Source organism: Catharus ustulatus, chromosome 17, assembly GCF_009819885.2.
Source record: "Catharus ustulatus isolate bCatUst1 chromosome 17, bCatUst1.pri.v2, whole genome shotgun sequence".
NCBI lineage: Eukaryota > Metazoa > Chordata > Aves > Passeriformes > Turdidae > Catharus > Catharus ustulatus.
Window position 1 is genome coordinate 3,446,096 of NC_046237.1, and position 25,917 is coordinate 3,472,012.

At 42.2% G+C, this 25,917-nt stretch overlaps 1 protein-coding gene across 1 annotated transcript in view; it reads left to right on the top strand.

Annotated features, from left to right (window-relative positions):
- The first annotated feature begins 725 nt into the window (after positions 1-725).
- The window catches only part of VAPB (VAMP associated protein B and C), a 32,874-nt gene continuing 7,682 nt past the window's right edge, over positions 726-25,917 (top strand). Inside the window, exons 1-3 of the mRNA XM_033075181.2 lie at positions 726-1,049; positions 16,565-16,717; positions 24,056-24,159. Coding sequence (XP_032931072.1) covers positions 992-1,049; positions 16,565-16,717; positions 24,056-24,159 — 315 coding nt within the window. The 5' untranslated portion in view covers positions 726-991. The remainder of the gene's footprint in view (positions 1,050-16,564; positions 16,718-24,055; positions 24,160-25,917) is intronic.

The following is a 25,917-nucleotide window of genomic DNA, read 5'->3' on the forward strand; positions in this document are numbered from 1 at the left end:
CCTAGGGCTATCAATAAAGCAGCACTTTATATTAAACCATGCTGTAAATTTTAAAAAACGTTTTAAACAAATGGAATAAAAACAAACCAACCAAAACTAAACACAAACAAAAAAAATTCCCAAAACACAACCACCACAAACCACCCCAAAACAAACACAAAAACCCCAACGAGCAACCCACAACTTTAGTTATTGTTAAGAAAGGGAAGGGGGGGATGTCTTAAAATCGGAGCTGAGCTGAAGTTCTGATTTTATCCATTAAAAAGCGAGTATTTCCTGCAGCTCGATGCCGCTCCCCGCGTTGCCCTGGCGCTGTAACGCCGTGCCCCGAGCCCTGCAGCCCCGGGAGCTCCTCCTTTTCCCGGGAGCGCTTCCCTGCCCTTCCCGACCTGGCCGGGCCGGCGAGGGGCCCGAGGGCTTCCCCTGCAGCCCTCAGGCCACACGGAGTACAGGCCTAAAATAACACGCTGCTTCTGGAGAACAAGGCGTTTATTACAAATCTCGCTTTCCAGTCACGAATAAACATTATTTATTAGCCCTTTTTCTTCTCGCAACGCCCTGGGGAGGCACCTCCGGCCACGGCAGCGCCCGAGGAGCGGCGGCGCGGAGCCTCCCCCCGCGGCCCCTCACGGCGGGGCCGGGCTCACGTCAGGCGGCGCCGCAGCCTCTCCGCGGGCCCCTCCGTGCTGCATCATCCCGCCTCCCGCCCGCCCTGCCCGGTAGCGTGTGCGCCGCCAGCCGCCGCCCCACCGCGCCCGTCCCCGCTCCGGGACCGCCGGGACAGTGCGAACAAGCACCTGGGCGAGGGTCAAACAGCACCCGAGCGACCAGCGAGCGAGCAAACCGGGGCGAGGGTGAACGCGCTACCGGGCGCGCCCCCCGCCCGCCTTCCCTCCTCCCCTCCCTTCCTCCCTCCCTCCCCTCTTCCTTCCCCTCCCTGCCCGTCCCTTCCTCTCTCCGCCTGGTGCCGCCACCGCTGAGGAGGAGGAACATGGCGAAAGCGGAGCAGGTCCTCAGCCTCGAACCGCAGCACGAGCTCAAATTCAAAGGTACGAGGCGGCCGCCGCAATCCCTCAGCGCCGCTCCCCGCGCCGGGCGGGCGGCGCGGCCGCGCTCGGGCCCCGCTCCCCGGCAGCCATTTTCCGGGGGCCGGGCACCGCCGGCAGATAAAATGTCCTTCAGCGCCGCGCCCGCCGCCCCGCCGGGCCCCGCCGCCCGCAGCGGAGCCGCCCCCAGCCCGCGGGGGTCCCTCCCGGGCCGCCCTCAGCGCTGCCGCAGCCGCGGCGCGGGTGGGGGCGGCCCGCGGGGACGGTGCGGGGGGGTCCCGGCCGCCGCCTTCCCCGGGCGGCAGCGGCAACACCGGGCTGTGCCCGGCTGACCTTCCCGGGGGCGGCGGCCGGGGACAGCGGGGACCCCGCGGGAGCGGGGCTGCGTGCCCTGGGCCCCGCCGGGGGTGTGTGCGCGGCCCCGGCCGAAAGATCTGGTGCTGTAATGTAGGACAGCGATGTCCGTGAGGTGGGACTGGGAGCCCAGGTGTCACAAACCCTAGGAAAGGATAAAGGGCTTACTCAAAAGGCAGAATCAGGAAATTGCTCGCTGTGGAGCTGTTGAAGTGCTCTGCGTGGCTTTTCGGTGTAAAATCTAGACGGAGGAAGGATGTTGGGAATAAGATAGCGAGTGAGGGTTTCTTCTGTAATGTGTCCCAGGCAGTCTGGGGTTGCAGTCGTGTCTCTGGCCAAAAACACGAGGCCTCTGGCCAGGCACTGGGCAGCACTTCCTGGCTTTTCCTGCTTATTATTATTATTATTACAATTTAGCAAGCCGTTTGACTGAACAAGTCACGAATAGTCTTCCTGTGCAAAAATCCATCCTTTAAATAAAAGTCGTGAATGCGTTTGGGCTTCCACTGGCACTGAAATTCCTGTCTTGCAGCCTGACAGCACAGCTGTAATACAATATTCTGGGATTACAAATAAGCAATCAGCAAGTTTATTTATGCGACCAGAGTCAGAGGTGTTTTATAGCTTCTCTTGATTACCTGACAAATAAGCTTTTGTAAAAAAATAGGGATTTGTTTGTTGGCTTCTGGCAAAATTAAAAAAGCTCCTTTAAAAAAAGCTTTCGTGTATATTTTTAAGTATAGAGGAAGCCTTTAGCAGTTTTTATTAGTAAATATAATTGAACTAATAATATGAAGTGGGTTTTATCAAACAACCTGTTAATAAACACTGGGGGAATGAATATATCTTTGTTGTAAGCTGAAGTTGTTATGGCAGCAGTATCAGACATGCTTAAGAAGGAAACTACTGTTGTTTAGGCGTTCTTTTTGTTAAGTATGATTAAACGAAAATCACCTCTTGTTCTGGATAAAATTGCTTTCAGCAAACAAGCAAATCCAAGCCCAGGTGGGCAAAAAGTGGGGCCTTAATTGGCACTGGCTTGCTAATGAAATGTAGTTGTGGTTCAGAGCTTGTTTTTCTTTCTTTTCTTCATCACAGGTAGATACAAACCTTGCCAGACTTTGGTTTTTTTTTCTTGAAATAATGATGATTTGTCAGACTGCCACTCTTTCAGATGAGGTTCTGGGCTAAATAACCAGTAGCAATTGAAGTTAAATCAACTAACCATAGCACTTTTGATTTCCAGATCTTTAGCCAGCAACGCGTACTCCTTATAACATAAAATGCTACTTGACTAACTGCAGCTACTAAATGGCTTAGTTTCAAAGTACACTTAAATATTAATGTTCAAACAGACTTAATGCTGTGGGCAGCATTCATATGCTTTGGCAAAACCTCTGCCTTACAGTCCTTTCTAGCAAGCGGTGCTGACCGCTGTCCTTCATTCAGGAAACACCAGGCTGAAGTATTCATGAAGTAAATTCTGCCCTAAGCATTTCTTACCCTTCTGATCTTGTGATGACATACTGGCTAGTGATAGGGCTGAAATAATATTGTCACCTTTGTAACTAGTTGCATTTATTTCCAGAGTGTTCCTTGGCCCTGTATAAGTAGATCCACGCTGGCAGAGGTCGTGGAGCTGCTGGCTGGTACAGGTGTCCTCATGGTGTGTGCTGGAAGAAATGGTGCTCAGTGTAGGAAACTGAGATTGGACTCTAAACCAAACACTGGAAATGGTGAAGGGCTTAATCCAAATGCAGACAGGTAGAAAAAACAGAAAATTGTTCTCTCTGATGCTGTTGAAAGGCCCTGTGTAGCTCTTCAGTATAAAATTAGAGGGAGGTAGGATGTTGGAAATAATATAGTGAATGAGGATGTCTTCTATAATGTATCCCAGTCACTTTGGGGTTGCATCCATGGCCTGCACTTTCACTTAAGGGTTGAAGATGATTTTAAAGAAGCTTTTGGAGTGAATCTCATAAATTCATTTGGTGCTCTGTTTCAAAATACTGTGCTTGCGTCTCATTTGAAAAAAATATCAAAGGAGTTTTTCATGCTGGAATTTTTTTTCACAGCATGTGAACATGAGCAGGGGTTGTCTTTCCTCCCGCCTCGCATCTCCTACAGCAGAGCACTCGTGCTCCAAAATAGCAGCAGCGTGTGCTGTGCTGAAATGCAGCTGTGAGTCGTGGGAGGCTGGACACCATTAGGTGGCTGAAGGTGCCCGTTTCCTTGCCCTGCTCTTTGATGCCATGTGAAATAGGAGCTTCACTGTCTTGCCAGTGACTTCCTCCACTTCTTGGTCGTTGTAGTCTTGCCAAAAAATTATCCTGCTGAAGATTTACAGCTCAGCGTTTACTGGTAACAAATGGTGAAAAAGAGCGTTGTTGTTGGTATATGTGACATTTACATTGATGTTTCCCTTTTTTCTTTTTTTCAATCTAAGAGATGGCATCAATCTGCCAAGAATTTATTACCGTATTCAAGGCTCTGATTTTAAGAATTCCTAGATTTAAACCTGAACAAGGATGTGGAATTGTGCTGCAGGATGCCTCCTGCACCTCACAGGATCGCTGCCCACTGAGGCTGATGTGTCTTTTCACCATATGTGCCCACCAGGAGTAGAGATTGGCTGTTTAATGTCAGCAAGCAAAATATTGTTAAAATACAGCATATTTTAGAGCTCCCCTGGGTTTGTGGTGTTTGAGATGCTACTGCATGTGTGCAGACATGAGGTGCTGGGGCAGTGTTGCTCAGGAGGGGTGGCACACATGGGAGGTGGCAGAGGCTGAGGGACATTTTGGTGGCTTTTCTGGAGGTTTGCTCCAGGTTAGGCTGGACTTGTGACTCAGCACTCTGTCCGTGCTCCCCAAGTGGCTCCCAGCAGTACTGCCAAGCAGGGATTAGTGCCTTGCTAAACTCTGCAAGTCGTGCCAGTTGGAAATGCAGGTTCCTGTCCCCAGTATGTGATTCTCTACCTATGCAATATGTCACTGGGTAGTTTTACTTTCTGGTAAGGGCACAACAATGAACCAGAACAACCAATCCTCTCCATTGCTAACAGAGCAGATTTATCCCTGACCTGGGGCTGTCACCTGTCACTGGCCCAGGTGCAACCTTTGGGTACCTCAGAACTGCAGCCCAAAGGTGTGGCCTCAGCCTGTATCAATGTACTCAGTCCAACAGTGCATCTGCAGCATTGAAATGTTCTGTATTTAGTGCCCAGCCCATCCTGTGCAGTTTGTGTGACCTGTGTTTCTGTGGTTGGGTGTCTGCTGCTCCCTGCTGAGACACTGAGCTCCTCCAGGTCAGCCTGACTAAACTCCAGCCAGATCTGTTCCCTGCAGTGGGGGTGTGCAAAGCCTCCTGTGTCTGACAGTAATGTCCCATTCCTACCAGATACCAGGCTAAGGCTGCTCAGTGCAACGGGCCAGTGACATTTGGGATGTGAGATTAGTGTCTGCTGAAGCTGCAGTTGCCAAGTCTCAGAAGAGAGGCTAAGGGTGTGTGGACTGTTCACTTACCTCTCTGTCCCTGTCCTGATCCACTGGGAATGGTTGAATCACTCCTGAACTGAAGGTATTGGGAGGAATTTGTCTTTGTGCTCATTCTCTTCTCTGTTGGATAAATAGGAATTTCTAGTCACAGACCATGTTTAAGAATGTGAAATAGTGACAGTATTGTGAGTATTGTATTGCCTGTTTAGGATAATTAAAATGCATCTTTTATGCAGAACGTTTATATGCTCTTTTCTTTAAACTCTTAGAGCTCTCCTGGTATTCACAGCAGAATGGCAGCCAGTACTAGGATTTCTTTACTCTTTGAAGGCTGCTGTGCCAATGACTGTCTGCTTTCCTGCTGAAAAATGTACCAGCCCTTGCTTCCCTTTGTCTGGCCTGATTCCAAGTCAAGTCATTGTTACCGCATTAAACATGAGTAAACCTTTACATCTCTCTACATATCTGAATTTAATTATCAAATTATAGTCTTAAAAAGAGGACATAGTATTTAAATAACAGGCAGGCTTCCTAAATCTACACAAATTTATCCTAAAATATATCCCAATTATCAAACAAAATCAGTCTTTTTCTGGTGCGGTTCATGTTACACTGACTTTTCCTGCAGCTTAGCTAAAATCAATAACTTATTCTGTTAACGTTGGTTTAGTTGTACAGACCTGCTGCATCTCACTGAATTATTCTGATTTCACGTGCTCCATTGGTTTTATAATTAATTCATCACTTTGCATAGTCTCTTCACTTTAAAAGAGAGGTGTTAGGAGGGGAAAAACTGGAGCTAAGAGAGGGTAGTGATGCATTGTGAATTTCTTACAACACATCTCCTTTTTGAAAGGTGGAATAAATTGAAGACTGTGCTTCTCTTGAGCTTCCTTAAGCTGCTGATGTCCTATACACTAGAGACACAACAACACTCACAGCTCCCCTGGGAAAGGAGAGAGGAGCTGTACATGTGGGACTAACAGAAATTCGAAACTCTGAATAGGATGCTTGAAGCACCAAGAACAATTGAGATGTGTGAAGCAGTCAAGGAGGTTTAACTGCATCTTCTCTTAAATTTAATTAATGTATTTAGGTCTCCCAAGACTATTTCCAAAAATACCACAATCTCCTTGAAGGCTTTGGTCAATGTGATTTATGGGTTAAGGACTTTTGAATAATTTTGTACTGCACAGATTTTAAGAATTCCAGTTGAAGTTATGAGCACTAATAGGATCAAAGTATTACTATTTCAGGGAAAGTCCTAATGCAGTGATAAAATTTGTTGCTTGGCCATTACTTCTCTTAGTTTTGTAGGATTTTGTGTTTTAAATATGATCAACTCCTTGCCTTTACTGTACAGAATGAGCCACATACATTCACAGCTTCCTGTTCCTTGGGAGTCCCATGTTTGTCCATGGATTTTCAGCTCACTTTGAGCTGTGGAGCTATTGCAATGATACATGAAAAAGTTTTTCAAGTTTGTTATTTAAAGCTTATCAGGATGGCAGTCTGCCAGTCTGATTTGTGACCTCTATTCATCACTTCAGAAGATATATCTGATACCAGATTTTATTGAAAATACAGATGGAAGGGGTGGCTCTCTCAAGTCCTGGGAGCATGGCTATCATGGCAAAATGAAGACACAGTTAATGTGTCAGAGTGGATGCAGGTTCACACTGGTGCTTAGCAGTAAATTGTATTTACCAGCTGCTGCCCTGCATGCCATGTGCAGTATCCTGTCACCCGTGAAAGGAATATGGAGTAGAAATTTATACAGCAATTCCTGATAGTGCCTTCTCATTGGAAAACAAATTATCTTTTTATCCTCGCTGCGCAAGTTTTTTAAATTAAAAACTTACCAGTAATTGTGTAACACTTTATTTCTTTTAAAATAGGCTAGCTGCCGTTATACACAAGAGTGAATTCTGTTTAATTGCTCTCTAATTCAGAATTAGGATTGTAAAAATTTCAAATACAAACCTTTAAATAGATTGTCAGATCTGTTTTGAAACTCAACTGGAAAAAAGGCATCATCACCATAGCAAATGATCCAACTTCATGAGCTCAGGTCAGCTTACATCTATGAACAAATACCCAATTTTAAAAGCAGCTTAATTTGTTTTATGCAGCCAGCTCTGGAAGGTATTGATTGCATCAAATGAGTTTTGGATCAAATGAGCAACTTGTACGTATGTTATAATGCGATTTTTGAAGGAAGCTGGGCGAGGGAGGGTTTGTCTTGTTGAGTGCTCTGAGCGCAGCTTTCCGCCCAGCTGAGGCGGTGCACTCATCAAATGACCCTTGCTAATTCTGCCCACATCTTGCAGTCACACTCATTTTCTACTATCTTGTTACCATATTGGTCTTATGTTTGCTGCCTGCTGGGAACAGCTAATAACTACTGAATGCATTTCATAGTTGGTACAATAACAGCCTCTTTACTTCCCCTGTCAGTGTGGCTGCTTGGCTTTGAAAGCCTTATTGATGGTGTTTGCAACAGTTCTGTTTGTGGTGACAGCTGTTGTTGTTGTTGTTTCAGACTTAAATTTCATCTTTGTATTTGTAAGAAACGTGATCTTTAACATTATCATCTTGCTACTGCAATTGTTGTTTTGTTGTTTTTTTTTCTCTGCAAGTAAATCCTCACTGATTAGGGCAGGAGCTCTTCCCAGTTACAGCCCTGTCCCCTCTGGATGAGGGACTGGCACTGGTGTGACAGTTCCTGCCACATCACTGAAGGTCCTTTGTCTTCCTGTGTGATGACCAGAGGCAGAAAGGAAGCTTATTTTACATACATATATGAATATTTAACCACCAGTTTGTCCAAGCTAGGGGTTGGATTCATGCTAAGTCTCTTCCTCTGGCATTTGACCCAATATTGTTTTCTATATATAAACCCTTTCAGTGCTTTGTAGACCAAGATGTCTGTAGAGCCATATAGGATATTTTCTGAGATGCCTGGGATGTTGTTGAGTTTAAAATTTGGCCTGCTAGGCAACCTTTTGTAAAGAGGGATTTGTGCCATGGGTGTGGAACAGCTGTCACGGTCTTGCTGTCACTGGAAATGTATGCAAAGCAAATCACCATTGCCCTCTTTAATTCAGGGCAGGCTAGAGGTGCACAGGGATCCAAGTGATTGTGTGTTCACACCAGCAGAACAGCCCAGACTGAGGGCTTAGTCTGTTCTTTCTCTATTAGAGCTATTCTGAAAATTACTCAATTCAACTGTAATTCTCCTGGCCTCAACCACATTTGTACAGATTGGGTATTGCTGCTGCCTGCAGTACTTACCCCACGTTATTATAAATACTTCATGAAAATAATCTCTTTACTAAACTACTTTAGTGTCTAGTTCTCTGAGCTGTAAATGAAGTCCCTCATACCATGGATTAAAGATTTTATCATTCTAAATTTAATCCTGTTTTCTTGGTTGGTTTCCACGAGGGGTGGAAAAATAGAGAAGGGGGAGGTTTGCCTGGTGATCCAGTTATTTAGGATGCAGATTATAAAATCATGTAGGTGTGGGGATCACTATGGAGCCAAATCTTATGCTTTTGCAAGCAATTTAAAAGACAAATCAGTTGTTCTTGTAGAAGGCATTTCAAATGACTATGTAATCTTTTAAGGAAAAAAAATGCATTTTCATGTTTTTCCCAAGACTGCTACTTTTTCCATCACAGCAGTTACCTCATCCTTGCTGATGCTTCTGATGTTTCTCCCAACAGTTCCTCCTCTCCCTTGTGCAGTTTGATGTTGTCTGCTGATATTTGCAAGTAGTGTTTCTTGTGATACGTGAATTAACAATATACTTTGTGTTTTCTCAAAACATTTGCATTTCCTCTGGAATGTGATTTTCTTCTGGCCTTTCTATATTTTTGTCAGACTAGGAGCGAAGATCCTTTTTTTTTTCATTAATTTTTGTATAGCTGGTTTTACACTGTGCATAGTGATGTCATACAGTGATGCAGATAATCACAGAATCATGGAATTGTTTAGGTTGGAAGAGACACAAGTTTAGGCTTGAAGAACACTACTTGACATTTGTTTCTTGTTCTATGCCACACATATAAACTGTCAGATATTTTTTTCTGATTTTTTTTTTCTCACTGCTGTCTGAATTTCTGGGGATTTTTGGGGTTTTTTTTCCCTTTGGTCCTGAAAGTACAGTTAATAGGCTGGTTTTCAAGTGGCTCTCCTGAAATATATCTTGCTAAACTCAGGATTCCTTCCTTATTTGTAGTCATAAATAGTATCCCACTGCCTATTTATGTGGCTTGGGTTTTTTTTAAACTTATTAGAAAAGCATCCCCAGAATATCTAAGTGTGTTTGTTTCTTCTGGTATTTTCAACTTATGCACAGTTTTGCACTTAAAATATTTGCTCATTTGCTATTTAAGTTGCACATCAAATTTCTCTATTTGAGGAGTATATGTGAGTGTAAAATTAGAGTAGTTAAGTTTCTCCTTCCCTAACGTTTTAATGTGCATTTGAAATGGAGATTAGTGATGAAATTAGACCAGGAAAAAATCACTTTAGAAGAAAAAGTGTAGCTTGGATTGGTGATTAAAATCAGCATGGTTCTTCCAGGGAAATATTTTGCATTGACTTCACTCTTTAGCAGTGTTTTTGTTGGGGAGTTTTGCACATCAAGGCTTCGTTGCCCTGTTGCTGCATCCCCACTTCTCCTGGGAGCCTGGGTTTTTTATTGGTGTCCTTTCCATACCCCATGGATGGAGCTCCAGGCTGTGTACAAAAAGGAGAAAATAGGAGATGTCTTACTCTGGTGGATCTGGCTACATCATGGTTGTTGGAAGAGATGCAGCTGCGGTCCCACTGTTTCCTGAGCTGGTTTCATACCTGGACAGAGTTGGTTCATGTGATATTTGTGTGCAGAATGAGCAAAGTAATCCAATCTGTTTGGCACTGGGTTCTGAAAGGATGTGAAAGCACAGCTGAAACAGAGACACACCTCTGAAAGCTCACCAGGGCTGCTCTCAGTCTCTTGTTTATGCAAGTGTGTACAGAAATCTGGTTTAACTTTATGATGCAGAGAAAATATTTCATGTTGTGTGATGTTGCTGAAGTTTGCTGTAGGTGATGTTTGGGAGTAAAAAGCTTGAAGAGATGAGTTGGGAAAAAACAAATGACACTGGTACCAAAATTATACGAAGGACATGTTCTTCTGTTTGCCTTGGCAAGCTCATGTGTGGCCTCTCAGTTCTTAAAACTGAAGTCAGACTGTTAATGATCCTCTGAGGGATAAAAGGTGGCAAAAATTACATACTAACAAATACCCTGAAAATAGTCTTCAGTCTCTTATTCATTTGGGGTTTCAGCTTTTTTCCCAATTAAGCATGAGGCATGCTCTGAGAAAAATAGTTTATGCTAGAATAGGCCAGGGAAGGACACTGGTTAATCCATCTAAATGGAATAACTTACTGCCAACCTTGCTCCAACTTTGGCATCTGGATCATGTAATTTTGTTGGGTTTCTGCACCTTCTTTTTTTTTTTTTTTCTTAGGTTTTCTTAGGTTTTATTGATTGCATACTTCTTTTAAAAATTGCTCCACTGCATCAGCTATTGCATAGGGAGTAATATGGATGTTGCTTCTATTTTTGTAGCATTTTTTCATCCAGGCATCTGTTTGGCACAGCAGAAGGGACCACTCGCCTCCTGTCACTTTGCTCCAAGGGTTCTTTTGGGTGAGGAGATGGGTGCTGGGAGTGAAGATACTGATTCCACAGGGCTGGGGGGGTTTGTAGCTAATTCCTTTTAAAATCTGAGCTGAGGTCAAAAGGTTGGCATGTGGTTTACACAAGGATTTTTTTTTTTTTAAATAATTACCAAATTTGGGGGATTTGGACTCTCTTAGTGAATTACTTGTGAAACATGGGCTCTTCTTGCTTCTGATTTTTTGACTTCTTTGATTTCAAAAGTTGAGGATGCTCACTTAATTATGAAAGTCTCCAGAGCCAGATGATGATGATGATTAAACCTTGGCACACGGTACTTTTTAAAACACTAATCTTCACAAGATTCTGTGTGATTAGGTAAGTATTCTCCTTACTTGACAGAGAGGGAAACTATAAGGGTCCAAACCTGCTTCTGTTTTGGAGTTGCTGTCAACTCTTAAGGCTCTTAATAGCAGAAGATCAAGCCCTTAAGTGATTTGTCTAAAGACAAGTAAGGTGGTGGGAGAGTTTGATTGGATCTTGGATGTTCTCAATTCTCAGGCACCTGGCTGATAGCTCAAGATGTCTTGCTTGACATTTCAGCTCTTTTCATTTTAGTGTTTATCTTCAAAGGTCATCAGCTTTATATATGACTTTAAAGAAGCGTGCAGTAAGTCAAGTTCTTCACCTGTTATTGAGCCCTCTTGCACATCACTACTGGTTTTATTTTGCCTGTCTCTCTAATGCTGATAGACATCCACAAAAATAAAATTGGGAGAGCCCATGGAAATAAAATGAAATCACTTGGTGCTGTCAGAAGCAGTAAAGAAACTGAGAAACCACTCAGATGTGAAGATGAGAAAAGTTACAGGTGGAAAGGCTGAATCAGATGCAGAGATGGCTGTAGTGGCTGTTTGGTGGTGCTGACACCTCTCTCTAGAGCAGGACAAGGGACATCCCCAGTTCTTGAGGGGCTGGCAGAGCTGGGGGAGGCACTTAATGTCATGGGAGGGGGACCAGTGTAGGGTCTGGGATGGGGAAGGGATGAGTAGTATCACATTCAGCCCCCAGCCTTTCCCCTCACACAGTCAGTGTGGTTCTTTCACTGGGTTAATTACTGCTCCATGTGGACATCACCAGTCACATGGAGGATTTGGGCTCTTGAGAGCAGTCACAAAACAATTCAGGTTTCCTTTCATTGCTTTCCACCATCTCCCTTATTAAAGATTCTTCAGTTACCTTTGTGGCTGATTAATGTGTCAGGTGATTAATAACTTTCATCTGACACATCAGTGGGATTAAACCATGGTAAGATACATCCTTCCTCTCTTATTGCATTCCACTGCTTTCCACAAAGGAAGTACAAGAGGGGTTATCTCATGAGAAGCTCTGCCTGTATTTCTGGCTGTTTCCAATTACCCTGCTGTTGGATGCATGTCTGTGGTGAGCTGGAGTTGCAAAAGTTGTTTAAGGGAAGATGCTGAAAGTGCATCTAAAACATTCTGGGAATAACATGGGCAACTTGATAAGAATGTATTCTTAGTCTTGTGGATCAATGGTTGCCAGTTGTATCAAATATTCCTGCAGTGCTTTTCTTTGAAAAGTTCACTACATTTTTTAGAGATACCTAGTTTTTAGCAGATGACAATTTGCATTAAAATACAGAAAAAAATTATGCATGTGCCTTAATTGCTTTCAGCAGCTGTGCCAACACTACAAGTGTGACTGCAGCACGTATGCCTGCAAGATTTAACCTGCAACTGTGAGACCTTAAATTGGCAGAATGCTGTGCAGGAAGATGCAGTTTCCCTGATGCCAGGTCTGAGTGCTGCTCATTCTGGCTGAAAACTGATTGTCCTTTTTCTCTTCCCCACTGCCCCCTCCCTCTCTCCCTGCCCGGTAAGTGGATTAATTTCCAGCCCCAGCAGCTCCCTGGCTCTGCTCTTGGCCCATGCAGAGGAACACAGTGCAACTTGCACAGGCAGCTGGTGGAGATGAGAGGCCAGAGCACCTCCCCTTTCAGCAGTGAGGTGGACTCAAGCAGGAATTAAACAACCCTGTGGCCCACCTGATGTGTGTAGTTAATTATAAAGATGTAGTGATAATTGCAGGTACGGATCTGCAGAGGACTGTCCCTGCTGGGTTAGAATGTCCCTGCCCAAGCCTGTGCCATCAAAGTTTTCCCTCTGTTGGTACTTATGCTGAATTCCTTCATGTGCCAAACAGCATGAGGGCTGATTATTTGCCATGCCAAAGCATAGAATTTTGGTTAAAGTGAGGGTGGTTGTATTAAGATGTAGTACAAATGATGTGGCTGTGTAATGTGGTTTCTTTGTGGAGCAAGTGGCAAGGAACTCACAGTGAGTACTGTGCTCATCAAAAAGTTATCAGCCTAGATTTGCTGAAACAATTATGGGCAATTTCTATTGCTGTGAGAGTTATTTAAAATTTAAATAGAGTTGACATCATATTCTTTTGACCTAATTCCCAGACTTTTTCATCATTACTAAAATGGTGTGGGATATTACAAATCCATACACTGCAGAATGGCTCTCTAAGGAAAGTTGATACAGCACTGGTGTTTGAATAGGAAATGGACTGTGGAAAATCCTAAGATAACACTGTGATCTTAAAATATGAAGGGTTAGATGTGTGGGTGAAAAGCCACAGTTTAGAAATGACCCTGCTCTCCTATGAAAAACCAGGATATCTCTTATTTTTGTTGTTTTATGAGTACAGGAGGTGATGTTTCCTTTCTTTTCAGAAATACTGCTGGTTAGTGTATCACTGGATGCCCACTTTGCATTAACATGAGGTGACTTTATTTTGGCAGGAGAAAGTCACCAAGCCCTTGTGGAGTATTTCAGACTTTCAGCACCAAATCCAATTTACTACATTCTTCCTTCTAGACAGCTTGCTCCCATGACAACCCCATGTCAGATGATGCGTGTACAGACCCTGTTTCCCATAACTTTGTCCTTGGGATGACACCAGTGGCATTTTTCTCATGATCTTTAAAAAACACGTGAGAAAAACAGTTGGGATGATTTTAAAGAGCGAATTGTCATTTGGAAAGGACCATGACTTAGTACGAGTTCCACTTATCTAGAAATATTATGAGCAATCGAAAAAACATTCAAAACAAAATAATGTGATTAAGTAAGGATTGTGGGCTTTAAGAGTCATTCTTCACTTGTTGCTTTGACCCAAGGTCCATCCAAATGCACCAGTCTGGCTTAGCTGTGCTCTCAGCCCACCTTGGGAGTACAAGCATTGTCCAGGTGTTGCTTAGACTTGTATAAATAGCCCATCCATTTGTAATGGGGACAAAGTTCCCAGAGAGAAGTGTGGATTGTTTTTTCTTACTGTGTTTGGATACAATTCCCAAAGTCCCAATGCCTTGCATTGGAAAATGAAGCTCCAGGGTTGATGTGCATTTCCTGTGACTGTTAATACCCACACCAGCTTTATCTGCAATGCTCAAATCCAGATGTTGGTAAGCAAAGGTGTCTCTTCAGTGTCTCCATTAGCTTGTGTCTATCCTAAGCTCTCCCACATACCCCAGCCTCCCCAAAAAACCTGTAACCTTGCCTGTAGTAATCCAACAACAGGCAACCAAGGTTTCGTTTCAGCCTGAGTTGGCAGTCCATGGGCATTGCTCTTAAAAGGCAGGCCAGCCAAGTGATAATATTTCACTGCCGTGCCCCAATTACCCCTGAGTAATACTCTGTGGTCTGTTTTATTTTTTTTTCACACTTCAGGACACCTTAATGGCACGTTAATCCTGCATTGTCTGCTGTGTTTTGCTTTGCTGCAGAGTTTGAACAGCAGTGCTGTAAGGAGGAGTGTGCCTGCACACAGGTTTGCTGGAAGCAGATGTCAACCTTCTAGTACAGTTGTGGTGGCTGTAAAAGCTGTAATTTGGGGGAAATGTAGCTAAAAAAACTGTTTAGGGTTTAGTGGACACAACAGAAGAGGAAACACCAAACAGACAAGAAAAAATGAGTTCCGTCTGCTGAAAGGTTTTGCTGCCAAATATTTTGGTATGATGTGTGTTAGCAATAAGTAACTCCATTTGGAAATTATTTTCACACAGAATTGTTGTCGTGTTACTGTTTCAAACAGCAGCTCTGTGCTGGGGCACACAAATCCCACACACATTCATGGACCAGCCAAGTAAAAACGTGGTATTTCCCCCAGGAAATCTATCCCAGCATGCAGACCAGTAAAGCACTGCTGAGGATGCAGCTGCAGATGAAGGGCTTTGCACAGCCAACCCTCCCCCTGTGCTGGAACAGCTCAGGCTGTAATTTTTTAGTAAAGACACATCCTTGCTGCATAGGCATCCTATAATTTCTGCTGAAATGTTAGATTTCTCCCAGTTAGGGTTGTTTTTGAAGATCTGCTATTGTCCTTACACGCCTAAATGTTTGCTGGATTTTTTGATGGTTTGGCTTGTTTACCTTCTTTAACAACTCATGGCTGCTTCTGGCCAGTTATTTTCCATTAGCTTGAAGTCTCTCCCTGCATGCAGAACACAGAGAAAACTTTACAGCTGTGTTTCATTCTCTTTCACATCTCAGTGTTTCACCAGGCACAGGTGTAGTGAAATCCTTGCCATGGGATCTGAAAATTTTATTGTTTCGTTTTTTTTTTAACTCCTGTGTTGCATTGCAAAGATTTGCTCAGGGTGCAGACAGAAATGGTGCTGCCTTGTTGTCTGGTTGGGGTTATAATGTGTGTGATTGTTGTGAGGCTTTTCCCCTTCTAATTACATTAAACAAATTGGATCAAGGGTAGAGGTGGCAGAACTGTAGTACTGTTATGGCTGGATTAAATATTGTCTTAGGAGACAAATTTGCGTAGAATAAGAAGCAAACTTAAATTACATCAAGGCATCCATGCTATGAAAGGAGAGTGGTGGAATGCTGCCTGCCACTGTTTTTATTTTCATCATCATTCACTCTTCTTCAATTTTAGGGCTGCCATTTCTGCAAGGAAAAGTTTGATGCTTTTTTTTTTTTTACCAATTTGCTTTTACTCCTGAGGAGAGATGAAGGTATTTTATTCAGGCATCAAATTAATCACTTCTATGGAGAAGACAGTTGATCAAAGTGTGGTTATATTTCTTTTAATTTTAGTTCTTTACCATCTGTAAAGCACTGTGGTTGTATGCTACCTGTCTGATTTATCAGTGTCTTGTAGGAAATCAGCCTTTCTTCTGCCTGAGGGATTTGGGAGTTTCAATTAGATAGTGAGCCTGAGAGAAATGGATTTGCCTGCACTTGGTTTTACAGAACTTGACAATGGCTTGATTTTAGCCTTGTGAATATGGAAATCTGTGCCAGTGCTCTCAGTGTCTAAAAATTTTCCTATTTCCACATGGTTATTTCCTGTCCTGGGTGAGGTGGGCTACTTTATTTCTTCTTCTAATTTCTAGTTGCCAAGACAGTTTATTAAAAAGGAAAACAAAACTTGGTAGGCAAAAGGGGGTGAGATGTGTACCCTACATGCTTGTCTTGCTGGTTTTGGTGTGGCATTCCTGAATACCTGGTGCAATCCTAGTTCTGTGGAGATCCAGCTTCACGTACAGATGGATCTGTGCTAATCCTTGGTTCCCATTCCTTGCCTGGTTAGCAAACTGTACTGTACTCACTCCTTATGTACAGCATGGGTATCTCTGCTAGCCTGGGTTTCAGTGACTAGAATGGAGCAACTGTGACACAGCAGGGAATTTGGCATCCTTTGAATGCCATGTTGTGGTGTTGGCACAACGTGTGGCTGATTTCCCCCTTTTGTTTTGCTGTTAATGATGAGCTCTTGGGTTGGGGCAGCCTCAGCTTTGCGTGCACGATTATCTGTACATGCTGCAGATGGAAATTGAACATCTAATTACTTTATAAGATTTGTGAACAGAGATTTAGAGCCTGCTTAGCCTCTGCTTGGAAAGTGCTTTCTGTGTGATTTCAAGCCTGCTTTTGCTCTCCTCAGGTCCTTTCACAGATGTGGTCACTACAAACCTGAAGCTCGGCAACCCCACGGACAGAAATGTGTGCTTCAAAGTTAAGACCACAGCACCACGTAGATACTGTGTAAGGCCCAACAGTGGAATTATCGATGCAGGAACATCAATTAATGTTTCTGGTAAGCCATTCAAGCAGTTCTTTGGTGATTGAAAATAGCTTCTTATAATCAATTATTTTTTGGAATGCCTTGCAGCCTGAAAGTGTTTTGGTGAATCCAAGAGGTTGTGTTTTCATGGAGAAGCAGCCATTTCATGTATCCTTACTTCCCTTACTCCTGGTCTGGCAGCAATAGGTTTGGTCTTACATCTTGTTTTGGTGAGGAAAAGGGAGGACATACAGAAATTATTTATATGGTTCATTAACAGCCTCAACCAGCATATCCAAACCAGTCCTGTTGCAGCCCTGCCCTCCCTGTGGGATTATTTTTGTACAGTTAGTTTTTTGCCAGCTTAACTTCCTGAACCAGCTCACCACAGGGTCAGACAAGTGCTTGGATGAGCACATTGAGGAAGAATAAAACTGGGTGGACTGTAGCCACTGGTTTAGACTGGTGTGGGCTGATGCCAAACTGCCTTTGATTTAACCAACAATGGAAACATTGACTTTCAAACCATGCATGTTTTGTGTGCCTTGAAGAGTCAGTATCCTTTGGTGTTAAAAATGTCAAATGACTAAATCTTTGCTGTTGCATAGGAAAAGCTAATGATTTTCTCTAATGAGTCAGTAGCTCTTGACTTGCCTAAGTTTGGTAATGGAAAAGCAAAGGAGTGGCTTACTTTGAAAGCATAAAGAGCTGAGTATTCTCACAAACAGAATATCTGTGTATTATTAACTTGTTGATAATATATTCTCTCAATGACTTCTCTGATCTCTTCATAAAGAATTCTATCAAAGGATGTAGTTGTGGTATATTGGATGAATGAGGTCAGACTTTAGTTAGAAAATTATTTTTCTAAACATGCAGATTTGCTTTGCTATTCCTAAAAAAAAAAATAGTATTGGCATGATAAGAAATACTATTGATAGGTTATTCAGTTTGCTCCTACCAACCTCTTTTAGCCTGGGATAAAAAATTTGGGAAGCTAAAACCACTCTTTTTACTTGAAAAAAAAACAACATGTAAAAATCAAGGGTTCAGTTTCTTACTTAATAAAATGTAAAATATTTAAACACCTCACCCTTGGAGAGAGCTTGCTTCAACAAAATAAAAATTGATCCCAAAAACACTTTGCACTGTAAAATCGAGCAACTCTAATCCTGTAAGTCTTCTTATACGTGCCCATATTTGCCCACTGATTGATCTGTTGTCTTTGGGATTTCTGTGATGTCAAATTGAGTGTGCAAAGGGCTGCAGGATTGTGCCTCCCTTGCTGTTAATCCCAGGGGAATGTCACAGTGAGCAGGTAACCAGGGAGCTCCAGGTGGGGCAGGCAAAGCACTTCTGCTTCAGGAGAGGGACCAGCACGTACCCAGTGAGCTCTGAAATGACTAATATGTAGATGAAAAAGCTCTCTGGAGAGAAATGGAGATTTTTAGAAGTCGGGACAATTCCCAAGTAAAGCTGTCTGTCATCTATACTAGCTGCAGGCAAGCATATCAAATGCATTGAAATCAATGAAATGATAATGAAAATTAGCATGGTTTCTAGCTACAAATTATCTTCATGCTATAAAGATGTGGATGCTTTTCATCTTGCAGATGAAATTTGAAAATTAAAAGCCTGCTTCTTTTGCAGGCTCTTACCAGGCTCTTTGAAATGTTGTGTTGATCTCAGTGTTGAATGGTTTCTTAAAGTTCTGCTCACAAGTGCCCCTTAGCTCCACCTTGAGCAAACAGAGTGCAGGCAAGTGTTGTAGGAAGCATCTCTTGTTATGCTCCCATCAGCCTGCTTTTCCAGCCTGACCCTTCCCAGTGGCACACCAGATTGAGTGTGGATCTGGTCCAGGGCTGAAGTATCCCCTTATGAGGCTCCTGTGCTAACCCTGAGCTGTGCTTTGCTCTTGCTTATATAGCTTTAAGAATTTCCCTTTTCTGATAACCTTATTTGTAGTGATTTATGATTTGGTTAGTTTGGAAAATGGCTGTGGTATATTTAGTCACAAGCTCACATGTGTGTTCTAGTATTTCCAGTATAACAGTAGTAATAAATAATGATTTTAAATTGCCTGTTATTATATTGCATTTTAAAATGCAAGTAGCACACTTTCATAGTTCCTTAGGTAATATATAAAGCTCCTTCAAACTATGTATGGACTTAATTTTGGACTTGAGGATGGCAGTGTCTTTGGTTTTGATCAGCAAATGGGATTCTTTGGATGGGAGGGATCAAAGAGGGGACTACCATTAAGTTGCAAAATAGAATTGTTTTCAGATTCACAGAAAGGAAGGAAGATGTGTTTAACCTTTGCTTTGGAGTAATATTGCTTGAGAACAAAAGACTGATTTTGGAGCTAATGAAGTGAAAAATAAATAGAATTTGTTTCTTTGCCTCTAAATCAGTTACCTTTTCAGTCATTTAATTCAAGTCTTGTGCTGGGTATAAAAATAGGACTTGAATTCCTCCAAACCTAGTGAAAATACTAGTGATGAGAAATTATTAAAATTTAGTTAATACAGTAACTTCTGGACACTTCAGCTAATTGGGTTGTGTTTACTATATGCAATCTGTTCCCTTCACAATTGCTGACTGGCTTTACCACAGCCACTGAAAGCACTGCATTGGTGCTGCACCTTGTTCCAAAAAATCAGTGCCTAAGCATTTGTTAGTCTCAGAGAATATTATTGCCTGAAGCTGAAATTTGGGACAGCCTCTTCCTTCTTGCTCTGTAGTAACCAGATGCCTTTGTTATACTCCTGTGAAACTGTGTCTGTACTATTTTGCTGTAAGTATATGAGAAGATATTTTGTTCTAAGAGGCAGCAGTTCCACTTTATTTCACACTAATATGATGGCTCATTTAAAAATGTACAAAATGCTAGAAAAATAAAGCTCACTTTAATCTAGTGGAGTCTCAAATGCTGCCTTCTTATGCCATGTCACAGCTTTTGCTAAATACCAGCATTTGAGGCCCTGTCAGCATGTGCTGCCTGCTGGGATGTCAGGTTTGGAGCCCGTGTTTTCACCTGTTATATAATGGCATGTAATTTTAACAGCTGAGTTTATGTAACTGTTGGGAAGTGTGTGTGTGCACTGTCATCTGATCCATTGCACTGGGGCTGCAATACTTGGGAAAGGAGCATTTGCACACATTGCACTGCTGTTAAACACGTCTGATCTCAGCAAACATCGCTGATTCTGTGCCTTTGCAACCCAAATAAAAACCATGAGTGGATTACAAAGGAAAAGTGAAGGAATACCAGCAGATGCTGGTGAGTCTGCAGTAGATGTATAAGGAGGAGAGAGGAATTGCAGATGGTACCATCTGTGCTCAGTGTCCCACTGAAGAGAGCAGTCTGCACATCCTCCTGAAAGTGAGGAGGAGCTGGCATTATCCTTGGGCTGCTGTCGAATATCCGGGGAGGATTTTCAGTCTTTTCTGAGCTTGCCTGACTTTGAAAAGGCAGGAATGGAGCTGCAGCCCTGTGCTCTGCAGTCACAGTGGGTCTGCCCCATTCCCTCAGGCCCTGCCTGTGTCCCATCCACTGCTACATTCCCAAACTTTCCTTGGCAGTGTCACTCCTGCACCCTGTTCCCACAGCCCTCCCAGGACTCTGCAGAAACTACCAGCTTTTGGGTTGTTGTTGCCTGCCAGCTTTAAAATTCTATCTTGATTTTTCACAGATTCAACACTTATTAGTATTATGGAAATATTTACAGAAATTTTATGTTTGTTTATGTAAACATGAAACAAAGGTGGGCTGGTGCAATGGATTCTGCTCATTTCTGTGGATGTGAGTTTTTTTTTGTTCACCTCTGCCAGAGCTGATGGAATTCCACAAGGATCTTGAGGCTTGCCCCTGTTTCTGGTTGGGGTATTTTATGTGACATCAGTGTGGTAGATTTGATCCATCAGGACCATGAAGAATTCCATGCAGTACCATTTGGGAAAATGATTGATAAAGCTGGAAAAGAAAAAAACAGATTTGAACTGCCTAAGAATGAGCAGTGATGTGGATGGAAATGTGTGCAGGGAGCTACTAGTGATGTTTGAGAGTAATTCTTGATCCTAATCTTGTGTAATGCTTTTACAAGCAATTCTGGAACAAGGAGTACACTAAAAACTCTGATGATGTTGTAAAGTTGGGACATTGAAGATACACAGCAGAATTAGGTGTCCTTGAAAGCTCCAGTAAGAGAACTGGGATGAGTTTCATTAGAAAAACTGCAAGATCACATATTTGGAGAATAAAATACTCTGGCCACAATTGCAAGCCTGTTAAATGAAGGGGCCTGGTTGGAGTGAAGATGATGTTGACATAATGTGGCTGTGAGTAAGGCAGATGTAACATTGTACATCTGGATAAAGGAGGAGGTGAGGGGGCATAAATGCTGTGGTTCAAGGCACTAGTAAACTTTCCTATGTGTGTAATAGAGGAACTCAAACCAAAACAGGTGCAGAGGATGAATGGGGAGCCTGGCCTAGAGAGAACCCACCAAGTCTGGCTTAAGTTCACCAGGAGGCCAAGAGTTACTGTGATTGATGTCTTGGAGGGCACCAGAAGTAAATGACTCTTCCCCCTCTCTGGTATTTCAGCATAAGGGCAGTGTTGGTCCAGGACCAAGTCAACAGGCCATTAATAAATTTAGATGGAAACTAGAGGAAGGTTGCTGACTATCTGAGCTGGGAGACTTTTCTGTTCCTTCTGCTCTTGGAAAGGACAGCTAAATCCTAGCAAGTGTTAAAGGTGTTCCCTGCTTCAGATTTCCTCTGTTCCTTGGGAAAGCTATTTATTTCCTATTTATTCTAGGAAAACCAGAGGAGTTTAATGCTTCTGTCACTGTAACTAACTTTGGCAGTAAACTGTTCTATGGAAAAGAAACATATTGGGTGGTCAGTGCCTCTCCTTAACTCTCTGCTGATTGTAAAATGTTGGAGATATTGCAGGAATGTGTGAGAAAACCGATGTCCATTGATCTCTCAGTGACTCTGCAGTTTTTGCTTGTGGTAAAACAGTGCTGGTGCTTGAGCTGTGGTGCTTGAACAGCTTGGGAAGTGGTTAAGATATATCTCTGCCTGATGGATGCTGCTGACAGTAAACTTGAAGATCATATTAATAATTTTGTTTCTTAAAACTCTGATTAGTGATGAAAGCTGAAACTTCTGACCAGATGGGACAACTGATATGATAAGGCATTTTGTAGGAACATACTTCTCACATAATTTTTGCATTTGAAGGTTTGTGATTTCCATTCAGAATAAAGGAGCCACATTCCCAGTAGCAATTTCTCCAGCAATTAGGGCAGTTTTATGGAACTAATCTTTCACAGAAACCCCAATAGTATGTGGATAAATATTAAAATGGTTTGATTTCCTCTTGACAAAAGGACATATTTTTGAGCATCCCATCTGGCTCACAAGACATTTGCTGAATAATTTCTGTCAATGTGGCTTTCATGTATTGATCTAAAAATACAAGTGCTAACAACTTCTGTGCTGTCAAGCCCTCTCTGGCTCTTGTGGTTCAGTGAATGGAGCTTGGAGCAGCGATCATTTGGCATTCCAGGATGGATTCAGCACTGTCCCTTGGGAAATGAGGATTTTCAAATGAGCTGATAGTTGCACTCAGCAAAGCAAGCTGAAAAAACCACAATCTGTAGAAGTTCCATAAATTCTGAATAAGTTCTGTCTATCCAGTTGGATCTTGCACATTGAAATTATTTAAGTGTCTCCTACAGAGGAGAAAAAATGATGCTGCTGCTTTTCAGTGATGCAGTGTTGCAATAGTTGTGCTTTCACAGTGCAGTCACTTCTGTTTGGGAAATAGTTTTAAAGGTAGCCAATTAATTTGCAGACACTTATTTTGGAATAATTCCAGAGTACTACAAGGTGAGTTTAAAATATATAATAATTTTAAAGCACCTCATCTGAGAGAATTTATTGCCTGCCTTCTCTTTGGGCTTTAAAAGGCATGTGGTTGTTGATGGCCACAGGTTGTGTGCACAGTAAAGATGGCACAGCCATAGCATACCCTGCTCATTAAAGGAGGCAAATTGGTTTGACTTGCCTTCATTTGCAACAAATGGGATCTCTGGATATTGCTTTTATACGACAAACCCCTGCAATTAGTGCATATGAATTTGGGCACATAATGTTAATAGCACCAGTACTTGAAAATGGTCCTAATTCTTGAACTGCTTCTCTTCTTAGTGATTGAATTGAGGGGCTGAAGTAAGGCAAGTCATAAAATGTGGATTTTTAAACCCTACACCATTTTTTTCTGTCAGCAGTGATGGCAGTATTTGCAAGTTTCATTTTCAGTTTGAGGGGGTGGTGGCTTTTTGCTGGGTCTAATAACATGTTGTGAAAACTGCACTGGTTATTTCCACATGTTCTGTCTCATGGTGAAGCCAAGCTCATGTTTGTTAATGTCTCTATAGCTGAATACCCAGGTGTCACTTGTGGGGGTTCCAAGTAACCACTGTGATTGAAGAATATTCCATGTAAATGTAAACCCAACTGCACCTCTTCAGGTTGCTTTAACCCAAAAGCAAAGTCATGGAAATTCCCAATCTTGCTTAAAAAAATTAAATTAAAGCACACACATGCCCTAAATCTGCTGTTCCATCCTCTCTGCCCCCTAAACAGAGTCATTTTCTGCATAAGTAAATTTTGGAATGCTTTTTATTTTTTGAATGAAGGGAAACACATTCCTTGCATACCTTTCATAGGCAAAGTTTACCTCACATTTAACTATAAAATTCCAGCTATAAGTTGGTAACAAACTTGCAGTAACTTATTTGTAGAAACAAAATACTTGTACTTGATAAATCAAATACCATGAGACTCTTAAACTTTGTAGAGGAAATTTCCATCCTGAGACTTGAACCTCGAGGTTTACAATGTTTGACTTTGTAGCTTTTCTCAGGCACCATCAGCAATACTGTGTGTAGAGCTCATCAAAATGCTTGGTACTTGTGCCCCAAGGATGGAGCAAGACAAAAAGATGCTGTCTTGGAAAATTTTTCCCTCTGTTGCAGAAGATATGTAAATGATCCCATTTCCTGTAAATTACTGTTGTTATCTTGCAATAGCTTTGTACAGAATATTGTAGAGTGGTCAGCATTTCCAGAATTTTCAGACCAAAGTCTAGACAGACTGAGGAAATCTGTTTCTCTTTCCTCCTTTGAAAATTCTGGTTTAAAATGAGGTTCTTGATCTTAGCTGCTGCTTTGGTCATAACAACAGCTTGAAACCATTTCAATGTTTGTTTTTCTGAAATCTGGTAACTGTGTCATCAGTGCATGACTCTGCACAGAGCAATGTTAATGCAATGTGTTCTGGGTTTTTTTCTTCCAGTGATGCTACAGCCTTTTGACTATGACCCTAATGAGAAAAGTAAACACAAGTTTATGGTTCAGTCTATGTTTGCTCCAGCTGATACTTCAGATATGGAAGCAGTAGTAAGTATTGAAATTAAATAAAATGAATTTCTTTCTAATTGTAGAATTTTGTAAGTCCTTTGACTGCATTGTTTAAGGGCTGCTGTCAAACCATGCTTGCAATGGTCCTTGAAAGCTTTTCCAGGTTTCCATCTGTGCATGACAAGGAACTTTGTTATTTTTGAGCCTCAGGAATCTTACACTGAAAATTATTATCTGTGGTTTCTTCTTTAGGAAGCTGTTGTCAGCAGTGGGATGCCAAGCCATGAAATAAGTAGTTTTTATAATCTAGTTTTTTGCAATATATCCTTCTTTAGAAAGGCCAGCTTGAACTATATATTCTAAGGATATACAGAATATATTCTGTGGCATCTTTTATATTTTATGCATCTACTCTCAGTCTTGAGTCTTCTCTTGAGCAGCTACTTTTGCAAGATGCAAGAGGATGATTTACAAGTATTGTATTTTTCTTTACCCCTACCTATGTGTGCTGTGGCTTTGTAAATGAAAGACCCTCATAGATTCTGTCCTATGGATTACAAATGAGAGCACTAGAAATATGTAGTAAGTTCTGGAGCAGAGGAAGGACAAAAGACATAAAAATAAGATGTAAGGCAACCTGCAAAGGAGTAAACCATGATGTCAACTGCTGGTTTTCATTTAACAGCAAGACTTGCCCCCAGAAGAAGGCACAAGGAAGCTCTCTGCAGCCTAGCTTTTGTTAGCTTGAGAGAGCATTCAGTGGCTGTTGAGGACACAATGTGAAAAGGAAAACAACCATTACTATAAAAGTGTGTGGCTTGATCATTACTTAAAAACAAAAAACCAACCCAGAAATACTCTTCAGTAGTCTTTGCAATTTGTGTCTTCTTCTGAATAGCTTCTTAAAGCTGAGGCACTCTGCAGGTTAATAATTTCCCTTCTGGAACTGATTTATGGAACTATATTTGTTTAATGGGCTCAGAATAAGATCCAGTGGGAGAAACAGCAATAGTAATAAAATGTCTGCATCACTAGAAAGATAAGTCAGTCTGTCTTTCTTTTGAGCTCTTTAATTTTATGAGTTACTTTATACCATGACAAATGTTATTCTGCAGGCAAAGAATGTTTTTAGTACCTAGATGGGCCTTTCAGTTTTCCAGAGCTCTCCAGACCACTATGATTCCTTTTCCTGTAACACTTTGATCAGTTCTCAGTTTTGCTACAACTCTCCAGATCTCTTCCTATTCTGGATGAACAGGTGAGACCAGTTATGGGAGTACTATAAAGCTTTCAACACCTCACAGGCAGCCAAGGAGCTGGAAATAGAACTGACTTCAGCCCCAGAAGAGCTGAACTATGATTCAGCTATTTAGGATGAGTTAAATACTACTCCAGGTTGCACGGGCTTAGCTGTCATTTGTCACCTACTTGAGATATGCTGAGGGATACCAAGCTACCAGGAGGATGGGCAAAGTGAAGAGGAGCACGTGAGAACTCCAGGATATAAGTGTGGACACTTCTTGCTGTTTGTTATCACTGAGAATAAATCTTTTCACTTCAAGGTTAAAGCTGATACTGAGCAGAGATTTATTACTGCTGATTCCTAATAAAAAGGTTGCAAGGAATCTTGTTTATGGCAGACTCCCCAGCTGAAGGGGAGAGAAGGTGTGAGGGGGAGTTGTCCCTGTGTATGTAGCACATCTGGTGCTGTTGATGCTGAAAAATGAGGATGTGGGAAGCAAGGAGAAGTCCTGTAGTTCATTCCAGTCGGGAAGAAAAGCTCATGTGAAATTTGAA